We start from the raw sequence: 21,219 nt of genomic DNA, 5'->3' as shown, positions 1-21,219 counted from the left end.
CCATGCTTTGGAGAATCTTCACCCCAAGTTATGATCCTGTTCTCTTGACACATTCCTCCATCTCCTGGCTGGGATATCATCAATTCTGATATTCTGAAATGTATAAGTCTATTTCTAGAGACACAGGATTTGTACTGAGCTGGAATTGTTCAGTTAGGGAAGTGGTAAACTATGTTGGCATTTTTACGGTTTAGGGATATAATTCTCACATGGCTTGTCCAGATAGATGGTCCATACATAGTTTTTACAGACTAATAAGTTATAGTATAGATTTGTTTGCTTTAGTAACATGTAAGAATGAACTGTATGTGAAAAACTGGTATTCCAGGGACAGACTTTGCGCAGACCACCATTTAACAGGTCCCAAATGTACTCTGGACTTCATCTTTTAACCTCTATACAGGCATATGAATTAACATCAGGAACCCTCACTTATGGGCATAAAGTAGATGCTGGCAGGTGGAAGACGGTAGGTGCAAGACAAAATCAGGAGAGATAAACCATAGCCAAGGAATCAGTTGAGGTTAGATACTAGGTGGTGAGATGAAGAGAGGTCAGACTAGCCGGGGTTTGAGGCAGGAGGAAAACAGAGCAAAAATAATCTGGTCAAAAGTCAGGTTAGAATCAGGATAATAGCTATAAGAGTAACCCCAGTGAACTTGGAGACTATCAAGCAACATGCTGAGAGTTTAAAGGGAACCTGTAACCATAAAAGAATGCTATTAACCTGCAGATATGGGGTTAAACTGCAAGTTAATAGCATTACTAATCTGCCTGGTGCCTGCACTTAGCCGAACGCCTCTGGGAGAAAATGAACTTTATTCCCCCCCTTCCCTGGCAACATTCTGGTTTAAGTTACAGAGGTAGTGCCGGTGCGGGTTCAGCAACCGCTCTGTGTATAGAGAGCGGTGGATGTAACCGCTCCCCCAGCACTGACTGACAATGAGGTGTTAGTGTCACTCAGGGCCGAAGGGAGCGGTTACAGCCATGACTGAAACACGAACGCTGCCGGGAGGAATAAAGTTCATTTTCCCCTGACAGTGTTTGGCTAAGTGTGTGTGCCTGGGAGATTAACTTGCAGATTAATCCCATATCTGCACGATAATAGCGTTTTTTCTGGTGACAGGTTCCATTTAAGCAGGGTGGCGTACAGCCATCCCAGCAGAGCGGTTCTGGACAGGACACATACACCCATCCTGCCTAACTGCGTGGCATCACATGTCCAAGTCACAACAATATCTCTAGCTGGATGGTACCAGCGCCACCCAGAGCTATCGGCTCTAACGTCTCCTCCATCGTGAAAAAGTATCAATGTAAGAATTGGTTTCTTCTGAATCTGATGTAGCGCCCCCACTGCCGCAGGGCTGAGGGGTACCCGGTACCGGGCCTCTGAGTCTCTGCTCTGGGGTTGTCACGGTGGCTAGACCCGGTCCGTGACCCTGCTGAGGGGCGCACAATGATAGATGTGATGGTAATGTTGCGGTGCAGTGTAGGTCGTAGTAAATAACGAGGACACCAGGTTGCAGTCTCTTTACCTCTTTACTGAAGGTTTTAGAGTCCTCAGTCCAGAGTGCTGTCAACAGGGCTGTCAGAGACCGGCCGGTCCAAAGGCACATCAGGAGTTCCCTTTACAGGTGGGAATAAGTGTCTACCTTCTAGCGCTGGGTGTTGTAGTTCTTCCCTGCTGAGCTCCCGGGATAGTCCTCACAACTGATTCTGCCTGTCTCTGATGTTCGTTCTCTCCGTCCCCCAGGTGATATGGTAGGACGCACCCGTATGACGGGGTAGGCCTGGAGTTCTTCCGGGACCCTAGAGTCGCCCCTCTCCCACAGCTGCCTCCGTTGTTTGCTTAGGTGATTTGTGTGAGACAGCCAACCTATAATTGGCTGTCCGGCCGTGGTTTGCAGTAGTACTTAGAGTCTCTTACTTGCTCGGCGTTCCGGCCACCGACTGTTTGCGCCTCAGAAGGATGTTGCCTCGGTCTAACAGCATGACTCCTTCTGGTCCTAATTCCTCTTTACTGTATTCCCGTTGTTCACTGGTTAGTTCTGCTCTTAGGAGTCTGCCAGGATCCCATCCCTGACAGGTCCTCTCACTAGCTCTTCCCAGTTACTTCTCTCTCCGTCTTCCTGTCCAACCCCCAGTTTTACCAGAGTGTGAGGAGTGGCCTACTAGATAGAACCACCCCCCCTGGTGGCCGGAGTGTGAAGTGTTACCTGGTCAGAGAAACTCCTTTAGTGCAATCAGACGTAACATCACTCCCCTTAGTGGCAGAGCGACATTACTGCAACGACCAGGACTCTGGGGCGCTGCACTCCCCCCCGGTTAAATCCAGTACTCCCGGACTGGGAAAACAAGAACAACATTACATGTTAACAGAAAACACACAAAATTTTTGAAATATCTTAAACAATTAAACATAGCAGTGCTTCCCTTTATGGGAGGTGAGGACTCTTGAACGTTGCGAAAGTTAGGTCATGCACACTTTATGACTCTCAGTTCAGTGGTTGAAACAGCGGGGACCCCGGGTAAACAAAGGGGTCCCCTTTTAGAAGTTTTTGGAGCAATTCACCGTCCATTACTCTATTGTCCATTTTAAAACCTGTAACAAAAGATATATACACAAACATTTTCAACTAAATAACAGCCCTTATTAGTATCTCTAAGTTTTGTAGCGGAGGGGAATTTGATTCTGAGTGCTGCGTGTGGACCTTCGCAGCACATGGGTTGCTACTGGCCTAACAGGGCCCACTATACTTGCTACCCCTGGTGTAGTGTACTGCCTTCTAGCTACACTTTCAGTGAGTCTGGGTAGCACTGGCAGGCTGAAGCTCTCAGGGCTGCTGCTGCTGGCAACAGTAGGTACGGCAGGCTCACCGACAGCAGAGGGAGGATTTGCCGGTTCAACGGTTGGCATAGCATCTTCAGGTAGGGCTTGTTGAGGTTGCGGGGCCGGATGATCTGGTACCACCATTGTTTCTGGTGGGTCCGGCTGTTGAAACGTTAGAACAGGAACCACGATGGCCTGATTTATCTGAGTCCAGGACTGGGGAAAGTCACCAAGGACGGTATGGATCATCTTCTCCTTTTCCACCGGCGGGGAGATTCCTGGGGCCGTGTCCCTCTCTCTCAACTTATCGGGGCAGACCTTAAGGTGATCCCTGGATACCGCTGTCGAGGTCTCCCCTCTGTCCTTGCTGATGAGACAGACCTTCGTGTTGTCGAAATCGGATGGCAGGATGGTATACGGTTCTGCTTCCCATTGGTCATCGAGCTTGTGTAGTCTCCTCTTTCGTTTAAGTACTTGCTCACCAGGTAACAGGGGAATCGCAGGAGCATGCTGGTTGTAGTCCCTTTCTTGTTTTTGCCTAGCCTGGGCGAGACTTCTTTCCACGCACTCCTGTACTTTGCGGTACCTTTGCTGCCTTTCTGCATCCCAATCTGCATCCGGCGAGGTATCTTCGGGGACTAGGACCCCCATGTCCAGATCAACGGGTAGCTGGCTAGGCCTTCCCCTTATTAGGTACACTGGAGTACAGTTGGTGGAATTTACTGGGATGTGATTGTAGATATCCACCAAGTCAGGCAACTTTGTCGGCCACAGGTTCCGTTCCTCTACGGGCAAGGTCTTCAATAAGTCGATCACCACCTGGTTCATCTTTTCGCACATCCCATTGGTTTGAGGATGGTACGGCGTGGTTCGGATCTTCTTACACCCGTACAGTTGGCAGAACTCTTGGAACACTTCTGCTTCGAATGCTGGTCCCTGATCAGTCAGTACCTTCTCCGGGTAGCCATGGGGCCTACAAAAGTACTGCTGGAAGGCCTTGGCGGCAGTCCTGGCCGTTAGATCCTTGACAGGTACAACCACCAGAAATGTGGAGTAGTGATCTATGATGGTAAGAGCGTAGATATAGCCGGACCGGCTAGGTGTCAACTTCACATGATCCAGCGCGACCAGTTCGAGCGGCCGTTTGGTGATGATAGGCTGCAGGGGAGCCCGTTGGCTGCCACGGTCCTTCCTGCGCAGGCTACATGGACCGCACTCCCGACACCACTTCTCAATGGCTCTCTTCATACCAATCCAATAGAACCTCCCTCGGAGTAGCCTCTCTAGCTTCCTCCATCCGAAGTGTCCGGCTCCATCGTGGTAGGCTCCCAGAACCATGGGCGCATCTCGCCTTGGCACCACTATCTGCCACACCAATTCATGAGTACGTGGGTCGATGCTCCTCCTGCACAGCTTGCCATCATGGATAAACAGTTTGCTTCTCCCCTTCCACAGCTGTTGGGTTTCTTGTGGATCATCTGGGCCGGGATGCAACCCTGCCTGCGTCAAGAGCTCTTTCACCCGACGGACCGCGGGGTCACCATCCTGAGTTTCCGCCCATCCGTGATGGGGCAGGGGATTCAGTGTGGCATCCGGTTGGTTCCTGTGCCTGTTCTTCACATGATGAGAGTTCTGAGTGGCTTTGGGGCGATGGAATGCAGGCAGCTCCACCTCTTCAAGTGCCTCCGGGTCTTCTCCCGTTTCTGGCAAATTGGGCATTCGGGACAAGGCATCGGCATTGGCATTCTTGTGTCCTGCCCGGTACTTGATGGTGAAATCGTAGTTGGACAGCCGGGCCATCCACCGCTGTTCCAAGGCCCCGAGTTTGGCAGTATCCAGATGCGTTAGCGGATTGTTATCCGTGAAGACGGTGAATTTCGCGGAGGCCAGGTAGTGTTTGAACCTCTCTGTCACTGCCCAGACGATGGCAAGGAATTCCAGCTTAAAGGAACTGTAGTTATCAGGGTTTCTTTCCGTGGGACGGAGTTTCCTGCTGGCGTAAGCGATCACCCTTTCTTTGCCTTTCTGGACCTGGGACAGTACGGCTCCTAATCCCACATTGCTGGCATCTGTGTACAGCACAAACGGTTGGTCGTATTCGGGGTAAGCCAGTACCTCTTCTCCCGTCAGTGCCGACTTCAAACAAGTGAAGGATCCCTCCAGCTCCTCGTTCCAATCAAAGGGGGTGTTCCTCCCCTTGGTCCTCTTTGGTTGGCCCACCAACAGGTTTTGCAAGGGTGCGGCCTTCTTGGTAAAGTCCTTAATGAACCTCCGGTAATAGCCTACCAGCCCCAGGAACTGCCGGACTTCGTGAAGGTCACTGGGCTTTGGCCAGTCCTTGATCACCGTGACCTTGTCGGGGTCTGGGGCCACTCCTTCAGTGCTCACCACATGGCCCAGGTACTGCACTTTAGGTTTCAGCAGATGACACTTGCACGGTTTCACCTTTAAGCCAAAGTTGGACAGGGCTTCAAACACCTCGGCCAGGTGCTTCAGATGGTCTTCGTAGGTCTTAGAGAAGACAATGACATCATCCAAATACAGCAGCACGGTTTCGAAGTTTATGTGTCCCAGGCAGCACTCCATCATCCTCTGGAACGTCCCGGGAGCATTGCACAATCCGAAGGGCATGTAATTGAATTCGCAGAGACCCATTGGTGTCGTGAAGGCTGTCTTCTCTTTGTCCGCCTCCGCTACAGGAACCTGCCAGTACCCACTGGTGAGATCTAAGGTAGAGAAGTAGTTAGCAGATTTTAAGGCAGCCAGAGACTCCTCTATCCTGGGCAGTGGGTATGCGTCCTTATGTGTAATGCGATTCAACTGCCTGTAATCAACACACATTCTCATTGTACCATCTTTCTTTTTAACAAGGACTAACGGAGCTGCCCAGGGGCTACAGCTGTCTCTCACCACCCCAGCCTCCTTCATTTCCCGCAACATGTCCTTGGCACACTGGTAATGAGCTGGGGGTACAGGGCGATATCTCTCTTTTATGGGTCGGTGATCTCCCGTGGGGATATGGTGTTGGATCCCTTTCACCTGTCCAAAATCTAGGGTGTTTGCTGAATACCTGCTCGTACTCGTGTACCACCCTGTAGGCCCCCTGTTTTTGATGGGATGGGGTAGAGTCAGTGCCCACATGCAATTCCCGACACCAGTCTTTCGAGTGCTCTGCAGAACCGTTGTCCTCCGCCACGTTTGACGGGACCAAGGGTTCAGGTGTCTGTATCACACTATTATTAACAGTGAACAATTTGGCAAGCGTGGCATACTTGGTGAGGTGAACCTCTTCCTCCCCACAATTGAGGACACGTACGGGCACTCTCCCCTGGCGAACGTCGACCACCCCCCGGGCTGTCAGAATAGTAGGCCTATTGTCTGAATATACGGGTTCTACCAAGGCCTGGTAGTCCTTTCCCCTGAGGCCTATGGCTGCCCGACACCATATTAACATTTCACTCCTGGGGGGTATCGCGATGGGGTTTGAATCACTCACAGTGACACGACCAATCTCACCACCAGTCAGCTCTACCTGCTGTCTCTGCATCAGAGCTCTGATTTCCTTCTGCAGGGCACGTTGCTCACTGTGGCCAGCGGTTTCTGCCACCTGCTGCAATAAAACAATAACTTCTGCAAGACAATTTTCTATAACATTAGTACCAAGAGTCATCAATGGATTACATTCTCGACGGTCAATATCAACAATCACAATCCCTTGGGCTTTCAATTCCACCCGCCCCACCTTGATGGTGACCTCCTTATATCCCACTTGTGGCAACAGCTGACCATTACTGGCTATTATGGTGAAATCATCGTCAGGGCCACGAGTAATATCGGTGTCCTCCCAATACCGTCTATAAAGGACGTAAGGTATAGTCGTCACCTGAGAACCGGTGTCCAGCAAAGCGTTCAAGGGGATTCCATCAACCACTACAGGGAGAACTGGTCGTCCTCCAATGTACTTGGTTCTCCAATGCTGCGGGCCTGACCGTCCTACTCTTGGGGGTTGGCCCTTTGCCCCAGGGGTTGCTCGTTTAAAGGACAGTACCTTGCAAGGTGGCCCGCCCACCTGGTGACAGCGGCGGCAGATGGGTCGTCCGTCCTGGTGGAAGCGATCGTCGTTCCGGCCTCTGGTCGGCGGAGTCCTCCTCTTTCGCATCCAAGGGACATCCTCTGGTCTGGAGGCCAACTGGATCTTCTCCTTGGGGGCCTCCTGTAGGGACTGCACCGTCCGGGCCAGGGCAGCAACGCTCTTGGTTAGCTCCTGCATCTGGAGGCGAAGTCCTGCAGGGGAGTCGTCCTCTAGGCTCTGGGCATCGGTCTCGGCGGCGACTGGGGCATCCGACGCCACCTCCTGGTGGTATGTGAGCGCGGGGCGCTGGGGAGGTGCTGCACGGCTGGGCTGTCGCTCCTGCAATGCCTGGATAGCTCTATCTTTGAATTGCGCAAAAGTCAAGTCTGGATTTTGCATGGCCAAGAAGTGCAATTGGCCCCGCTGGTGACTGCACAAGAGCCCCTCAATGAACCACTCCTTCAGGAGTTTATCCTCATCCTGCATGCTGCCGGGGTCACTCTGCTTAATGGCCCGCATCGCCTCCTGGAGATTAAGGGCATAGTCCCGTAAGCTATCCTGCGGTCTCTGTTTGCATCCATAGAAAGTCAGTTTAATTTCTGTAGCAGTGCGAGTATCGAAGGTGGCTTTAAGCTTTGCGAAAATCTGCTGTGCAGTTCCCTTATCCTCGGCGGGCCAGGACTTCAATTCTCTCAGAGCCGCCCCAAAGAGTTGGCCGGTTATCATATGAACCTTCTGAGGCTCTGTCAGGGGATAGAACTTGAGCAGGCTGCAGAGCCCTTCCTTAAAGTCAGTGAATGTATGCGACTCCCCGGAGTATCGCGGGAGCCAGTCCGCTCCGGGAAGGTATGGCATAGAGAAGGGCATTATGGCCTTTGTGGTAGCGGCAGTGTCCGACTGACTGCTGGGGGCAGCGGGTTCTGCGGCAGCCGGTGGTGGTATTAGGGCCGCGGCTTCGCCCGCTGTGGGGCTCGGAGGTGCCCCTGCATCCCCGGTTGCGGCCTCCTCCTCCGCTCCTCCCGACTCGGACATGGCTGGCCCTTCCTCCACTAACCTGCTGGAGATCGGGGTTCCTCTTCCGGGATTGGCACGTTACCGCGCTTTCTCGTTCCACGCTTCTTTTGGCCGGTTCAGCCCACGAAGCTGTGGCTCCTCCCTCCGCACACTGCGATGGCGAATCGTGGCAGGAACTCTTGGCGGCAATTGTTGACGCACAGTCTTTGCAATAAGTTACAGTCCAAGCACAATAAATCACAGTTCCAAGGCACACATGACCTGATTCTTCAGGCTTAAGTAGATCCTGTTCGTGACGCCAAGTTGTAGCGCCCCCACTGCTGCAGGGCCGAGGGGTACCCGGTACCGGGCCTCTGAGTCTCTGCTCTGGGGTTGTCACGGTGGCTTGACCCGGTCCGTGACCCTGCTGAGGTGATAGATGTGATGGTAATGTTGCGGTGCAGTGTAGGTCGTAGTAAATAACGAGGACACCAGGTTGCAGTCTCTTTACCTCTTTACTGAAGGTTTTAGAGTCCTCAGTCCAGAGTGCTGTCAACAGGGCTGTCAGAGACCGGCCGGTCCAAAGGCACATCAGGAGTTCCCTTTACAGGTGGGAAACAGTGTCTACCTTCTAGCGCTGGGTGTTGTAGTTCTTCCCTGCTGAGCTCCCGGGATAGTCCTCACAACTGATTCTGCCTGTCTCTGATGTTCATTCTCTCCGTCCCCCAGGTGATATGGTAGGACGCACCCGTATGACGGGGTAGGCCTGGAGTTCTTCCGGGACCCTAGAGTCGCCCCTCTCCCACAGCTGCCTCCGTTGTCTGCTTAGGTGATTTGTGTGAGACAGCCAACCTATAATTGGCTGTCCGGCCGTGGTTTGCAGTAGTACTTAGAGTCTCTTACTTGCTCGGCGTTCCGGCCACCGACTGTTTGCGCCTCAGAAGGATGTTGCCTCGGTCTAACAGCACGACTCCTTCTGGTCCTAATTCCTCTTTACTGTATTCCCGTTGTTCACTGGTTAGTTCTGCTCTTAGGAGTCTGCCAGGATCCCATCCCTGACAGGTCCTCTCACGAGCTCTTCCCAGTTACTTCTCTCTCCGTCTTCCTGTCCAACCCCCAGTTTTACCAGAGTGTGAGGAGTGGCCTACTAGATAGAACCACCCCCCCTGGTGGCCGGAGTGTGAAGTGTAGTGTGAGTGTTACCTGGTCAGAGAAACTCCTTTAGTGCAATCAGACGTAACATCACTCCCCTTAGTGGCAGAGCGACATTACTGCAACGACCAGGACTCTGGGGCGCTGCACTGACTTGGCATGAGCAGTGAACAATTGTAACTAAAAAATATTCGCAGTAGGGACAGTAAGAAGAGGAAGACCATACCACCTAAGAGTTCAGCTTATTTTGTGATACTGGCATAGACGTATGACTATGAAAAAGTGAAACTTCACATATTTGCATAAAAATTGTCGATTCCATATTTTTTGGAACAAGGTCAAATATACCGTATATTATGCTATTGAATTCAAAAGTTGACAGACTTTAGAATAGCTGGGAAATTATTAAAATGATGAATCATGTTACCTTTATTAGTTCCTCTTTGTATAAAATCTAGCAATTACAGCCATCTGTAGCTTGAAACGTATAAGAAAGAAGCACTTCTGCACCCTAAGATTCTGTACTGTTTATTATGTGGTCTAAGAAGCAAAGTCTGCAGCCACTTTACTTGCGTAAGTGTGTGGTCACATGACTGCGTGTAATGTTCCGACTAACCTCATTCATCTGATGTCTCTCTATAGAAGAGAATTGAGAGAAGTCGGTTGCGATTAGGTGATCTGCCTATGTCACTGCAGAAATTAGGTGTTTTGCCTATGTCACTTTTCTTCTTAGGGTGCTTTCACATTGCATTCCGGTACCTGTGTGGTGGTCCAGTCGGGGCTAACGTCTGACCCCCCCGCAAAACGGGATCCGTACGTATGCACCGACAAGGCAATAGACTATAATGGGAGAGCGAACGTACGCTCTGCCGGGCATCATTTTTAGGCGTATACACCTACTGAAGGAGGACACTCAGACGCAGTCTACTACATCTGAGTGCCCACCTCCAGCAGAAGTACATGCTAGAAAATGATGCACGGCCCCACCAGCACCATTATAGTCTACGGCCCCATCGGCGCATACGTCCAAATCCAGTTCAGACGTAAGCCCCGACATGGACACAGAACGGATGCTGGAACACAATATGAATGCAGACTTACACTGGAAAACCTTTTTAATGAACATTTCAAGAATGTTTGTAGACTTTTTACAGAGCTACCTGGGATTTTTTTTGTACTAGGTACCAGTACGCTAAATACAGGATATTTGGACATTACATAGACCGGATTGGCTGATCATATTGAGATCAAATGGAAGAAAGAATAATGAATGAAACAAAGAATGTAATTTTCCATTTCATTTTTTTTTTTTTTTACAAAAGTCTCATTGGAACCCACTCAATCTTGTAGCACATTGGAGACTATTAGCCTGACCACACCGGACGCATCTTCAAATAACACAAGTCAGCATGTTGTTTGCAGCTGTGGACTGGAAATGACTTTTTGAGGAGACAATTCAAATCCATTTTTTGCTATGTTTAATATGGTTTATATTCAAGTGGTCCTGCCTATAACCATCCAAAAGCAAAGAAGAGTCAGCTCACCCATTTGAAGATCTGTAGCAAGGAAACTTGTTGTGCGACAAGCGGTTGATCGATTCAAAGGTGGCGATCTAGCATCAGTACCGTCAATAAAATCTAAGTTTATTATGCAAAAATTTGAAGTTGCAGCTTCACCATTAAAAATGGTTAAAAAGCATTGCAAACTTGTTTCGGATAACGTTCCTAAATCATTGCATGTGGGAATGTGACTGAGACGGCGTGTTAAGTCAAATCCAATCTGAACATCTGACCAATCACAGGTCAGGATAGCAAAGAATTCATGCAGCAAACAATTACAATTAGAATACATCATTACAATATTATCATAAATTGTTATATTACAAATCTTTATTCATGGTGATAAATCATATCTTGTTAAATGTTGATCCCTGATGGGGATCTTTTCTGTGATAAATAGATTCACCAGATTTCACGATTTAAGAGCTTAGGCTTATTGTCTCCGCCTCGGGCTGGTTGTCTAACTCTCTTGATACCAGTCACTTGAAAGAAAGAAACATTCCCATTGTGCTTTTACACAAAATGTCTCGATGCTGCTGAACATTGGAAAAGTCATTTATTCACAGCATCAGAAAGATGCCTCCTGATCTGCACCTTTAACGGACCGGTTGTGCATCCAACATATTGGAGATGGCACTTAGGGCATGCTATAAGATAAATCACATGTGTTGTGTTACAGTTAACATACAAATGGATATTTATGCTTTGTTTAGTAGCGGAAGAAACAAATGTTTTGGTATTGATAACATGTTTGAACACCATATGAACCCCTCATAGTCAACCTCGAATTATCAGATGGACCATCTTTTAAATATAAGCGGTAAGAAAGAATATCCGCGATAGTAGATGCCTTTTTAGCCAAAAATCTGTGAAAAAGCTTACTAAGAGTTTCAAACAAAATGGTAGGAAAAGGGAGAAGTTCTTTGGCACAAACCATCCAGGATATAATAAAAAAATTGATTCTTTATTTTAATGTTTTAATCAGTTTTGAATAAAGTATCAATTTTTAATATATCCTGAATGGTTTGTACTGAAGAACTTCTCCCTTTTCCTACCGTTCTTTAATAATGTCACTGATGGCTTTAAATTGAGAACTACATGTTAAAATAAAAGTAATTTGTCTATTGTCATTATCTGTAATTGCTCTATTGGGTTCTGTTAGCATAAAATCTCCATTTTTATCATGGAGAATTCTATTGGCTCTTGTGATCATCCATTTGGGATAGTTACGTTGTAGCAGTCTTGCGTCTACTTTATCAGCCTCTTGTTATATAAAGATAAAGATATAAAGAGTCCAGTGTGGAATTCCTTGTTAACCTCAATAATTCTCGCTCTGGGATGTTCCTAATTACGTGTTTAGAGTGACAAAAAGTCGCATATAGAGTAGGATTTGTAGCAGTATCTTTCGTCTATCGAGTTATATCACTCCTTCAGCGGGGTTACGGGTTAATGTGATGTCTAGGGAATTAATTTCTTTATTTTGGACATCAGATGTAAACTTTAGATTCATATAAATATTATTAATATAACATAAAAACTTGGATGCCAACTCTCTAGGTCCATCCCATATCAGGAGGTAAAAAAACGTAGCACCTGAACTACCTTTATGTGCAACCGTTAGTATTTATTTTGTCAGGATTTATACGAGATACACATGATCTTTTCACTAGATCATACAATATGGCCAGACACTTGTATATGGGTTACTTTTGCCCTCAATCCATCAATATTACGTGATTTAGCTTTACATATTCTTTCGGGTTTCCACAGATTCAACAATCAATAATTTTTTCAGTTGTTTTTTTGTTGAGGCATAATTTATTTTCCTTTCAACGGTTAACACCCGGCCATATTATACGCTCATGTGGGCAAGTCCTTAAAGAGGTTCCCTGTGAACAAAGAAAAAATTCAGATTAACTGAATTACAGATCTGCCGAATGAGTTGTACTTTTCAATGACACCATATAGTGTACAGGAAAGCTGGAAAAAAATTCTAGGTGTTGTGAAATTACGTGCAATTCCACAAATGACCTGCTAATGTGATTCACCAGATCAGTATGAGTACGCAGATACCAAACATGTACAGGTTCTTTTTTATTTAAGTGGTGAAAAAAACACAAAGTTTGGAAGGAATTTTTTTTTGCCATTTTCCGTCTCCATTTTTCATGATATAGGACTGTCTGAAGGCTACTTTTTTGAGTGCCGAGCTGACGTTTTTATTGATACCATTTTGGTACAGATACAATCTTTTGATCGCCCATTATTGCATTTTAATGCAATGTTGTGGCGACCAGAAAAAGTAATTCTGGCATTTTAATTTTTTCTTGTTACGCCGTTTACCAATCAGATTAATTTACATTATATTTTGATAGATCGGACATTTCTGAAAGTAACGATACCAAATATGTATTTTTTAATTGTTTTATTTTGCATGGGACAAAGGGGGGTTGATTTGAATTTTTTTTAAAATTTTTTAACCTTTTTTTAACTTTACACTTGCTTCATTAGTCCTCATTAGGAGATCATCTGATCGCCTGTGCTACACATAGCAAGGCGTCAGCGTTGCTATCTGTAGCAGAAATCAGGATCTCCTATGAAAGTAGAATCATCTCTTGAGTCCTCTTGACTCCTGCAGAATTAAGGACCTGTGGCGACTTCATGGTCACATGACTGGTCACAAGATTGTGATGTCACCAAAGGTCCTAAGACAGTCTCCACATCGGAATTTTCTCCTGCTGTGGATGCTGGGTGCTCCCAAGGGAGTGTGGGACCCTGGGCAAAAGCCCAGTCTTACCCCCTAACACAGTGTAGAATGTCCTTTCCAGAACTGCACTATATTGGACACTTTGAAGCCCCAATCTATCTTTTTCTTTTGTATATTTTAATGTCTGGAGTATATCAGACCATGAAACGTTCAATTGAACATTACTAAGAGAACATGTCACAAAGCCAAACAGAGTGGAAACAGCACTGCATATTTTCATGAAGAATTCACTTTTTTTTAATGGTAATTCATGCATAAATAAAAATCCAAAACTTTGATTCATTCAGTTAAATTTCATGCCAAAGGAGGGATTAACATGAAAAGGGTAACACGGAAAGCAAACCGGGCGCCAACCCTTCATTTATACAAAAAAGCTAACATGCTGTCCTGAATTTTAGAAACTGAATACATTTAACATTATTAGCAATTCTTTCCTGTTAGTTACTATCAAGTATATTGTCCGTTTAGAGAAGAAGTCAGGAGAGCTATGAGAGATGTAGTCCTGCCAAAGTGGTCAGAACTGATTATTTGCGTGGAAGAATATCTACCATAGTTACTGCTATGCAGAGTTAGGCTACTGCTTTGTTGTAAGTGATATCCTATTTGGATTTAGAATCCCATTAATCCAATCAATTGATATTTTTCGTTTTGTGTTTTTGCTTTTTCCTCTTTGTCTTCCAAGAGTCATAACTTTTATATTTTTTCTGTCGACAAAGCCGTATGGGGACTTATTTTTTTTGCGGGACAAATTGTAGTTTTCAATTACAAAATCGAACAAAGTCCAGCTCACCATGATCGACATCCTTGGAAACTCGGAGCACGGAACCGCTGTGTCAAGGCGTGGAGAAGTCAGGGAAAAAAAAAGGAATCCAGCTCAACGAGATAGTAAAAAAAGTCTTTTCTTTATTCACTTGAAAAATGTCTTCAGTGGAGGATAAAAACATCAGCAATTACAAAAAATAAAATGCGATATCAACGCGTTTCTGGTGATCAAACACCCTTAGTCATGATCTAAAGGCCCCGTCTCACTAAGCGATTTACCAACGATCACGACCAGCGATACGACCTGGCCGTGATCGTTGGTAAGTCGCTGTGTGGTCGCTGGGGAGCTGTCACACAGACAGCTCTCTCCAGCGACCAACGATCAGGGGAACGACTTCGGCATCGTTGAAACTGTCTTCAACGATGCCGAAGTCCCCCTGCAGCACCCGGGTAACCAGGGTAAACATCGGGTTACTAAGCGCAGGGCCGCGCTTAGTAACCCGATGTTTACCCTGGTTACCAAAAAAACAAACAGTACATACTCGCCTTTCGGTGTCCAGGTCCCTTGCCGTCTGCTTCCTGCTCTCACTGAGCCGCCGTACAGCGAGAGCGCAGCGGTGACGTCACTGCTGTGCTCTCACTTCTCACTGTACGGCCGGCAGTCAGTGAGAGCAGGAAGCAGACGGCAAGGGACCTGGACACCGAAAGGCGAGTATGTACTGTTTGTTTTTTTTTACATTTACGCTGGTAACCAGGGTAAACATCGGGTTACTAAGCGCGGCCCTGCGCTTAGTAACCCGATGTTTACCCTGGTTACCAGTGAAGACATCGCTGGATCGGTGTCACACACACCGATTCAGCAATGTCAGCGGGGCCTCAACGACCAAAAAAAGGTCCAGGCCATTCCGACACGACCAGCGATCTCGCAGCAGGGGCCTGATCGCTGGTACGTGTCACACATAGCGAGATCGCTATGGAGGTCGCTGTTGCGTCACAAAACTTGTGACTCAGCAGCGATCTCGCTAGCGATCTCGCTATGTGAGACGGGGCCTTAAGGGTGTTTGATCACCACAAACGCGTTGATATCGCATTTTATTTTTTGTAATTGCTGATGTTTTTATCCTCCACTGAACATATTTTTCAAGTGAATAAAGAAAATACTTTTTTCACTATCTCGTTGAGCTGGATTCCTCATTTTTTCCCTGAGTTTTCAATGACACCATTCATTTTACCATACAATGAACTAAAAAGAGGGAAAAACTATTCCAGCATTGTTTTTGTTGTTGTTTATTGTGCAGTATAAATGATACTGCAGGTCATTACACTTATAGAGTTTTTTTTTATTTAGGTGTTAATAGAAAAATTCAGAAATGTATAAAAAAAATTTTTTGCTCTGTGTCTCAATTTTGAGACCTGTATTTATTTTTCTGTTGATAGACTACTTTGAGCAGGGGGTTGGACCAGATGACCCAGGAGGTCCCTTCCAACTCTACCATTCTATGACCTGTGTGTGGGTTTGTTTTTTTGTTGTTTATGTTGATATCATTTGGGATACATTCAGATTTTTCTTTTTATAGCATTTTTTGGTGAAGTTGTTGTGACAGCAAAATGGAAATTCGATTTTTTTAATTTATGCTTTAAATAATTTTGGAATATGATAGATAGATTGGTCTTTTAAGGTCGTGGAAATATCAAAACATTTCAGTTATTTATTTATTTTTCTAAATGGGGAAAAATGGGTGATTTCATTTTGTCTGGGGGGGGTTAATAATTTTTTTTTACTTTATTTTCTAGTCTGCATAGAAGACTTAAACCTGTGATCATGTGATCACTTATTCTGTACGCTGCAATACCACAGTATTGCTGTATATATAGAAAATGATGGTCTTCAATGAAGCCCAGCTGGTGACTGGGCTTCGTAGGAGCAGGTCACCAGATGAAATGGTAAATCAATGGACGCCAGAACGAACAACTTGTCATTATCGAGCACCTTAAATGCCACTGTCAGTGACTGACACTGGCATTTAAACAGTTAAAAAACAGTTATCGGAGTTGGTTGTTGGAGGTGGATCGGATACTGGTTGCTGAACACAGCCTCACCCACCCAGTATGGAGTGGGATCACCTATTATGTCCAATTTCGGAAAGGGGTTAATGGGTGATCAACTAATGGATTTAAACTTTTGGGACTTTGAGAGTTCTGGAGGAAAGTTTTCTTTGTCCTATAAAGTATAGACTGTACATAGGTTTTCACACACCAGCTGGGTTTCCAATATGCCCCTAGAGAAAAGCAGCAACCAAGGCATATCATGCCAATCATGTCAACCTGTACCCTACTCCGTACTGACAATGGTCATGTATCCAAAAACAGCTGTCTATGGAAGGCTTTCTTCTAAAGATAAATGGCCGTCTAGTGGCCATGTAATTCATGAATGGAGGGTACACGCGAGCAGGAGATACTCTTACAGATCTGCATTCTGACTCACAGATTGGGATCCCTAGAGAACAGAGATAATCTTCATAAGACAACCCCTCTAAGTAACTTTCTATCTGATTACCATGGGTTTCTCTTTGTCTATAGACCGTACATTGAAGAAGTTTAATAACCATAATCTGTCTTCTAATAACTATCCTGCCTCAAATTACATTTGTTCCATTTCTAGTTTAGAGGGGGTCCCCAGAAGTATGAAGTGACTGGATGGCTTCAGATACAATCCGTTCGTGTTACAGATGAGGGAATTTATCGTTGCTTTGCCAAAAACAAGATCGGAGAAGTTATGTCAGGAGCCGCCCTCACGGTGCTTACACCAGGTACGTGTGAAGACATACGCAGTGTTATTGGGGCACATAGAGGTTATAACAGATCACTATGGATGGCCTGGAAACTAAATAAAATTAATTGATTAACTATACAATCACTGATAAGGTGATGATCATACTTGAGTTGCGGCCTGAGGTGCTTGATGGATCTGATAATTTAGGTATTTTTTGTTCATTCTCGTAATGGAAAAATAGCACAGGAGCATTTCTAGTAAGGACATTTAGAAGATGCCCATAAATGTAGTGCTCAGAATTTCCACAACATTTGCTGTTTGGATGGTTGTATAATGTGGCTGGCATCTGTCTGAAAAGGACATTTTAGAGAAACAAAACGTCTGATAGCTGCTCTCCACCAGTTAGAATTGTAGAGGACACGCCGAATTATTCTGATTGGCTTATAGACACTGAATTACAGACTTGTGTCCTTTTCAGTTGCATGCCATGCCATATTTTGGAAGGTGTAAAGTGGAAACCAACAGCTACTCATAAGTTAGAACCTGTAGTATAATGAGCCGCAGAAAAATGTAATAAAGTATGCGCCTCCCTACAGTGTTTTACCATTCCAGTGTAACATTGAACCTGGAGTTTTAAAACTGAAGGAGAATTTTTGTAACATTTTTTTTGCTTCCCAAAGGGAATCTGTCACCAAGTTTGCGCTATGGAATCTCAGAGCAGCGTGATGTAGGGGTCTGAGACTCCGATTCCAGTCATGTATCACTTACTGGACTACTTGGTGGAGTTTTGATAAAATCTCCATTTTATCTGCTGTAGATGTAACAGTGCTGTGAATGCTGAGCGCTGTATAACTCCCGCCCACACACCTCATTGGCAGTTTCCTGTGTACACTGTATATTGTCAGCAAGCTGCTAATCAGTGCTGGGGGGTGGGGTTACACAGATTAGTTGGACTGCTTGGCATGTGATACCTAGTCCAGCAGTGATAATCTCCTGCTGATGAAACATTGATTGTATTGAAACTATAACAAGCTGCTGAGCAAGTGACACATCACTGGAATCAGGCACTCCGCCAGTACATTATGCTGCTCTCAGATTAAATAACAAAAAACCTACTAACTGATTCCCTTCCTATGTCTAGCATTTAAAAAAACCTCATAGTTGCATAAATAACAACAAATGAAGCAATAATACTTGCTTTCACCAATCCCCAGACAGTCCTGTACCAATGGTCTTTTTTCTAGGTTCTTGTTCTTGCTGGTGTTTGCTTTCTGGTTCCTCACACCATGCAGGAAACGCCACTCAGCCAATCAATAACTGAGGTTGAAGTATTGCTCTTTTGTTTGTTTGTTTGTTTTTGGCTTGTTTTCTACCACCTTAGTAATGTTTTGGGCTATTTTCAGACTTTTGTACATTTTTCTGCTAGAAGAAAACCCTCAAACTTACTAAAGTGCAGCGTCTGCTCTTTCAATCCTTTAGATCAACTGAACGTGACTGGACTGACTCTGCCAAAATTCCGTAACCAGTTACAAGAAGACGATGCTGATGGCGAGGATTCAGATTATTACTGAATTACACAGAACCATGGACATAGTATTCTGCAATGATTAAGACTTCCCATTCTTACAAGGGAAGAAAACCATGAAGAAAGTATATGTTATGACAAGGGACTAAATGATAGCACTTTATATTTCTCAACCCGCCAGAAAGCTTTTGTTAGAATAGCGTTTTTTTTTTCCCGTACAGAAAACTAGATTTTTTTGGGTCAGTATTAATGACGATGATTTTTCATACAATGAGACTTTAATGGACACGCTTTATCTTCTATTTGTACATACAGATTGCGAAAAGAATTCCAATTTTTGATTGTCTATTTCTATAAATTGTCTGCAATGACAATGATGTATTATTTACAACCAAGCTCTCAGCCTAAACCTCAGTGTTTGCGAAATTTGTACTTTTGGCAGTAGATGTGGAATCTGATCGGATACTTAGTGTTTCTGCATATGAAACCCATCATTTTCTGAAATAGACTTCATACTTTAAAATGCAATTTTAGAAAAAAATATAACTTTGTGCAATGAGAACGAAGAGAACGACTTTAGACCACTTTGGTAACATGAACTGTTTCAGACTAGGTCCCGGCAGAGAAAAGACCCAGCTTCCATCTATGCAGAAGATGTGCACATCCAATATTAAGTGAATCATATCCTTCTCATCATCATTGTATAGAAAGGATGAATCATCAGTCAGTTCTAAGTGTATATTTGTGACTGCATGACCAACGTCACCTCCAAATAGTCTTGTTTTCTGCTGGAGCTATGGGCATCTTTTTGTGTCACAGCCTGAGCACTCCAGAGGAACCTCCACCAGTCTGGTGATCCAGTCCAACCTTGAACATGAGGCCCAAATCAAAGCAATAAAGAGTTATGTTTACGTTTTTATTTATGTAACCATCACATTTCGCTATGATGGAATAGTATGACCTAATTTAGTGTTTGTTTCATCTTTATCCTTCGCATGCCATGTAGGACAGAAGAGTATTGCCTATTCTTTTCCTTTTTTTCATCTAGGTGGAGACCTAATTTGGTCACTAAATAAAAACCAGCTTGCTCGGGTATAACTAGATTGTTCTCTTGGTGGACACTAAAACACTCCACAGATAGTGATGGTTTGGCAGGCAGCTATCTCACCCTGCTTCCCCATACACAGGAGCGCTAGTTCGGATGGGCTATCACACTGTGATGGTCTTAAGTAAGGGAGAGGGACCTCAAACCATCCCTGGAACTGGGACCCTAACTATCCCTGTCCAAGTGGTACTCTTGAAGGTAGAGGGGCCTGAGTCTCCAACCTTTCTATGCTCCTGTTAAACCGCAACCTGTCCATTCCCCACCCCATGAGGCATGGGACAGAAATGTAAGGTAAACAAGACACAAAGACAAAACAGGGATAACAGAAGACCACTATCATAAAAAAGCACTCACCAAAAATAGGGATGAGGATAGGGACAGGGAGGAATAATTGGAATAGGAATAAGGATACAGAGATAAACACCCACATACTACAGAAAACTACAGATCACTGCAACTACTACTGCACCTGCACAGCTTAACACTTAGAGCAGGAAGATTCTTTCACCGGCAAGGAAGAAATGCTCAGGGCTAGTATATGTAGGGAGTATAGATGGAACAGCTGTGTGCACAAAAGCTGAATGCTCCCAACAAGCGCTTAAGGAAAGGAGATCCATTTAAAAAAGGACTCGAATCACACCATCTCTAAGCAGGACCTGTGAATCATTACCTAATTACTTACGTCAACACACGAACACTGCCGGAAAAAGCCGAAGACTGCCGAGTGCGGTGAATACTGCCGGCAGTTAATGAGCGGCCCCGATAGCAGATGCGGCCGGGAGACAGCGGGATGGGAAGACGCGTCACTGGACAGGTATTCTAATGTTTATTATTAATGTTCTGCTTTTTTTACAGCCCCCCCTGCCCCATCCCTTATATGTAAAGTCTGAGTTCGGTGTTCGGACGCAAGTTCGTGTTATGTCCGGCCTCGAACTCGAACTTTACAAAACACTTGGGCGAACCCGCCGATCCCGAAGATTGGGGGGTTAGCCCATCACTGGTTGTGACCTTCTCCAGATCTTCCAGGGGGACGTAACACACTTGTGACAGCAGCTTTCCTGTTTCCTTCTTTCAAACTATTGCTAGACCTCATCACATCAATGAGTAAACTCTTGGTGGAAGAAGAATTACATCATCTGCTTCGTACAACAATGGAGTTGATCATTATCTGAACAGTGTTTCTTAAAAATGTCAGTCACACCAAATATTGATTAGTTTAGATTTCTCTTTTGTACATTTGGTTTCCATTTTCATAAGTGATAAAAATAAACTGTTAATGCTGCATTCTTATTCTGCAGCATTATTTCCACGCCTTCCTAAAACTTTTGCACAGAACTGAATATCTCAGTCAATCCTTGATTGCTTCAAAGTCTGGTGTCCTGATTTTCAAGTAGATGTGTTGGCCACAACCACATCTTGATGTCCATTCGGCTTACGCTTATTGGTCATGCCTACATCTACTCCTGTGAGAAAAATACATCATTGGGAAGTTTTAATATGCAAAAGTGTGAGCTTATTTATTGCATAAAGTTCCTAAGCGAAGGCTGCGGTATAATGCAAGAAATTCACAGGACGTGGGGATGTGAACTTTTGTATAAAAACACAAATAACTGCGATAACTGCGGTTTCTGTATGGCATCACTTGTACACATGCTGATGTAAAGAAAAGCTTATTGTCTGGGCA

At 45.2% G+C, this 21,219-nt stretch overlaps 1 protein-coding gene across 1 annotated transcript in view; it reads left to right on the top strand.

Annotated features, from left to right (window-relative positions):
• The window catches only part of KAZALD1 (Kazal type serine peptidase inhibitor domain 1), a 57,864-nt gene extending 37,047 nt beyond the window's left edge, over positions 1-20,817 (top strand). Inside the window, exons 4-5 of the mRNA XM_077258629.1 lie at positions 16,795-16,942; positions 18,385-20,817. Coding sequence (XP_077114744.1) covers positions 16,795-16,942; positions 18,385-18,476 — 240 coding nt within the window. The 3' untranslated portion in view covers positions 18,477-20,817. The remainder of the gene's footprint in view (positions 1-16,794; positions 16,943-18,384) is intronic.
• The last annotated feature ends 402 nt before the right edge of the window (positions 20,818-21,219 follow it).

This window comes from Ranitomeya variabilis, chromosome 4 (genome assembly GCF_051348905.1).
Source record: "Ranitomeya variabilis isolate aRanVar5 chromosome 4, aRanVar5.hap1, whole genome shotgun sequence".
In the NCBI taxonomy this organism is placed as follows: domain Eukaryota; kingdom Metazoa; phylum Chordata; class Amphibia; order Anura; family Dendrobatidae; genus Ranitomeya; species Ranitomeya variabilis.
This window is presented reverse-complemented; position numbering and strand designations above follow the sequence as displayed.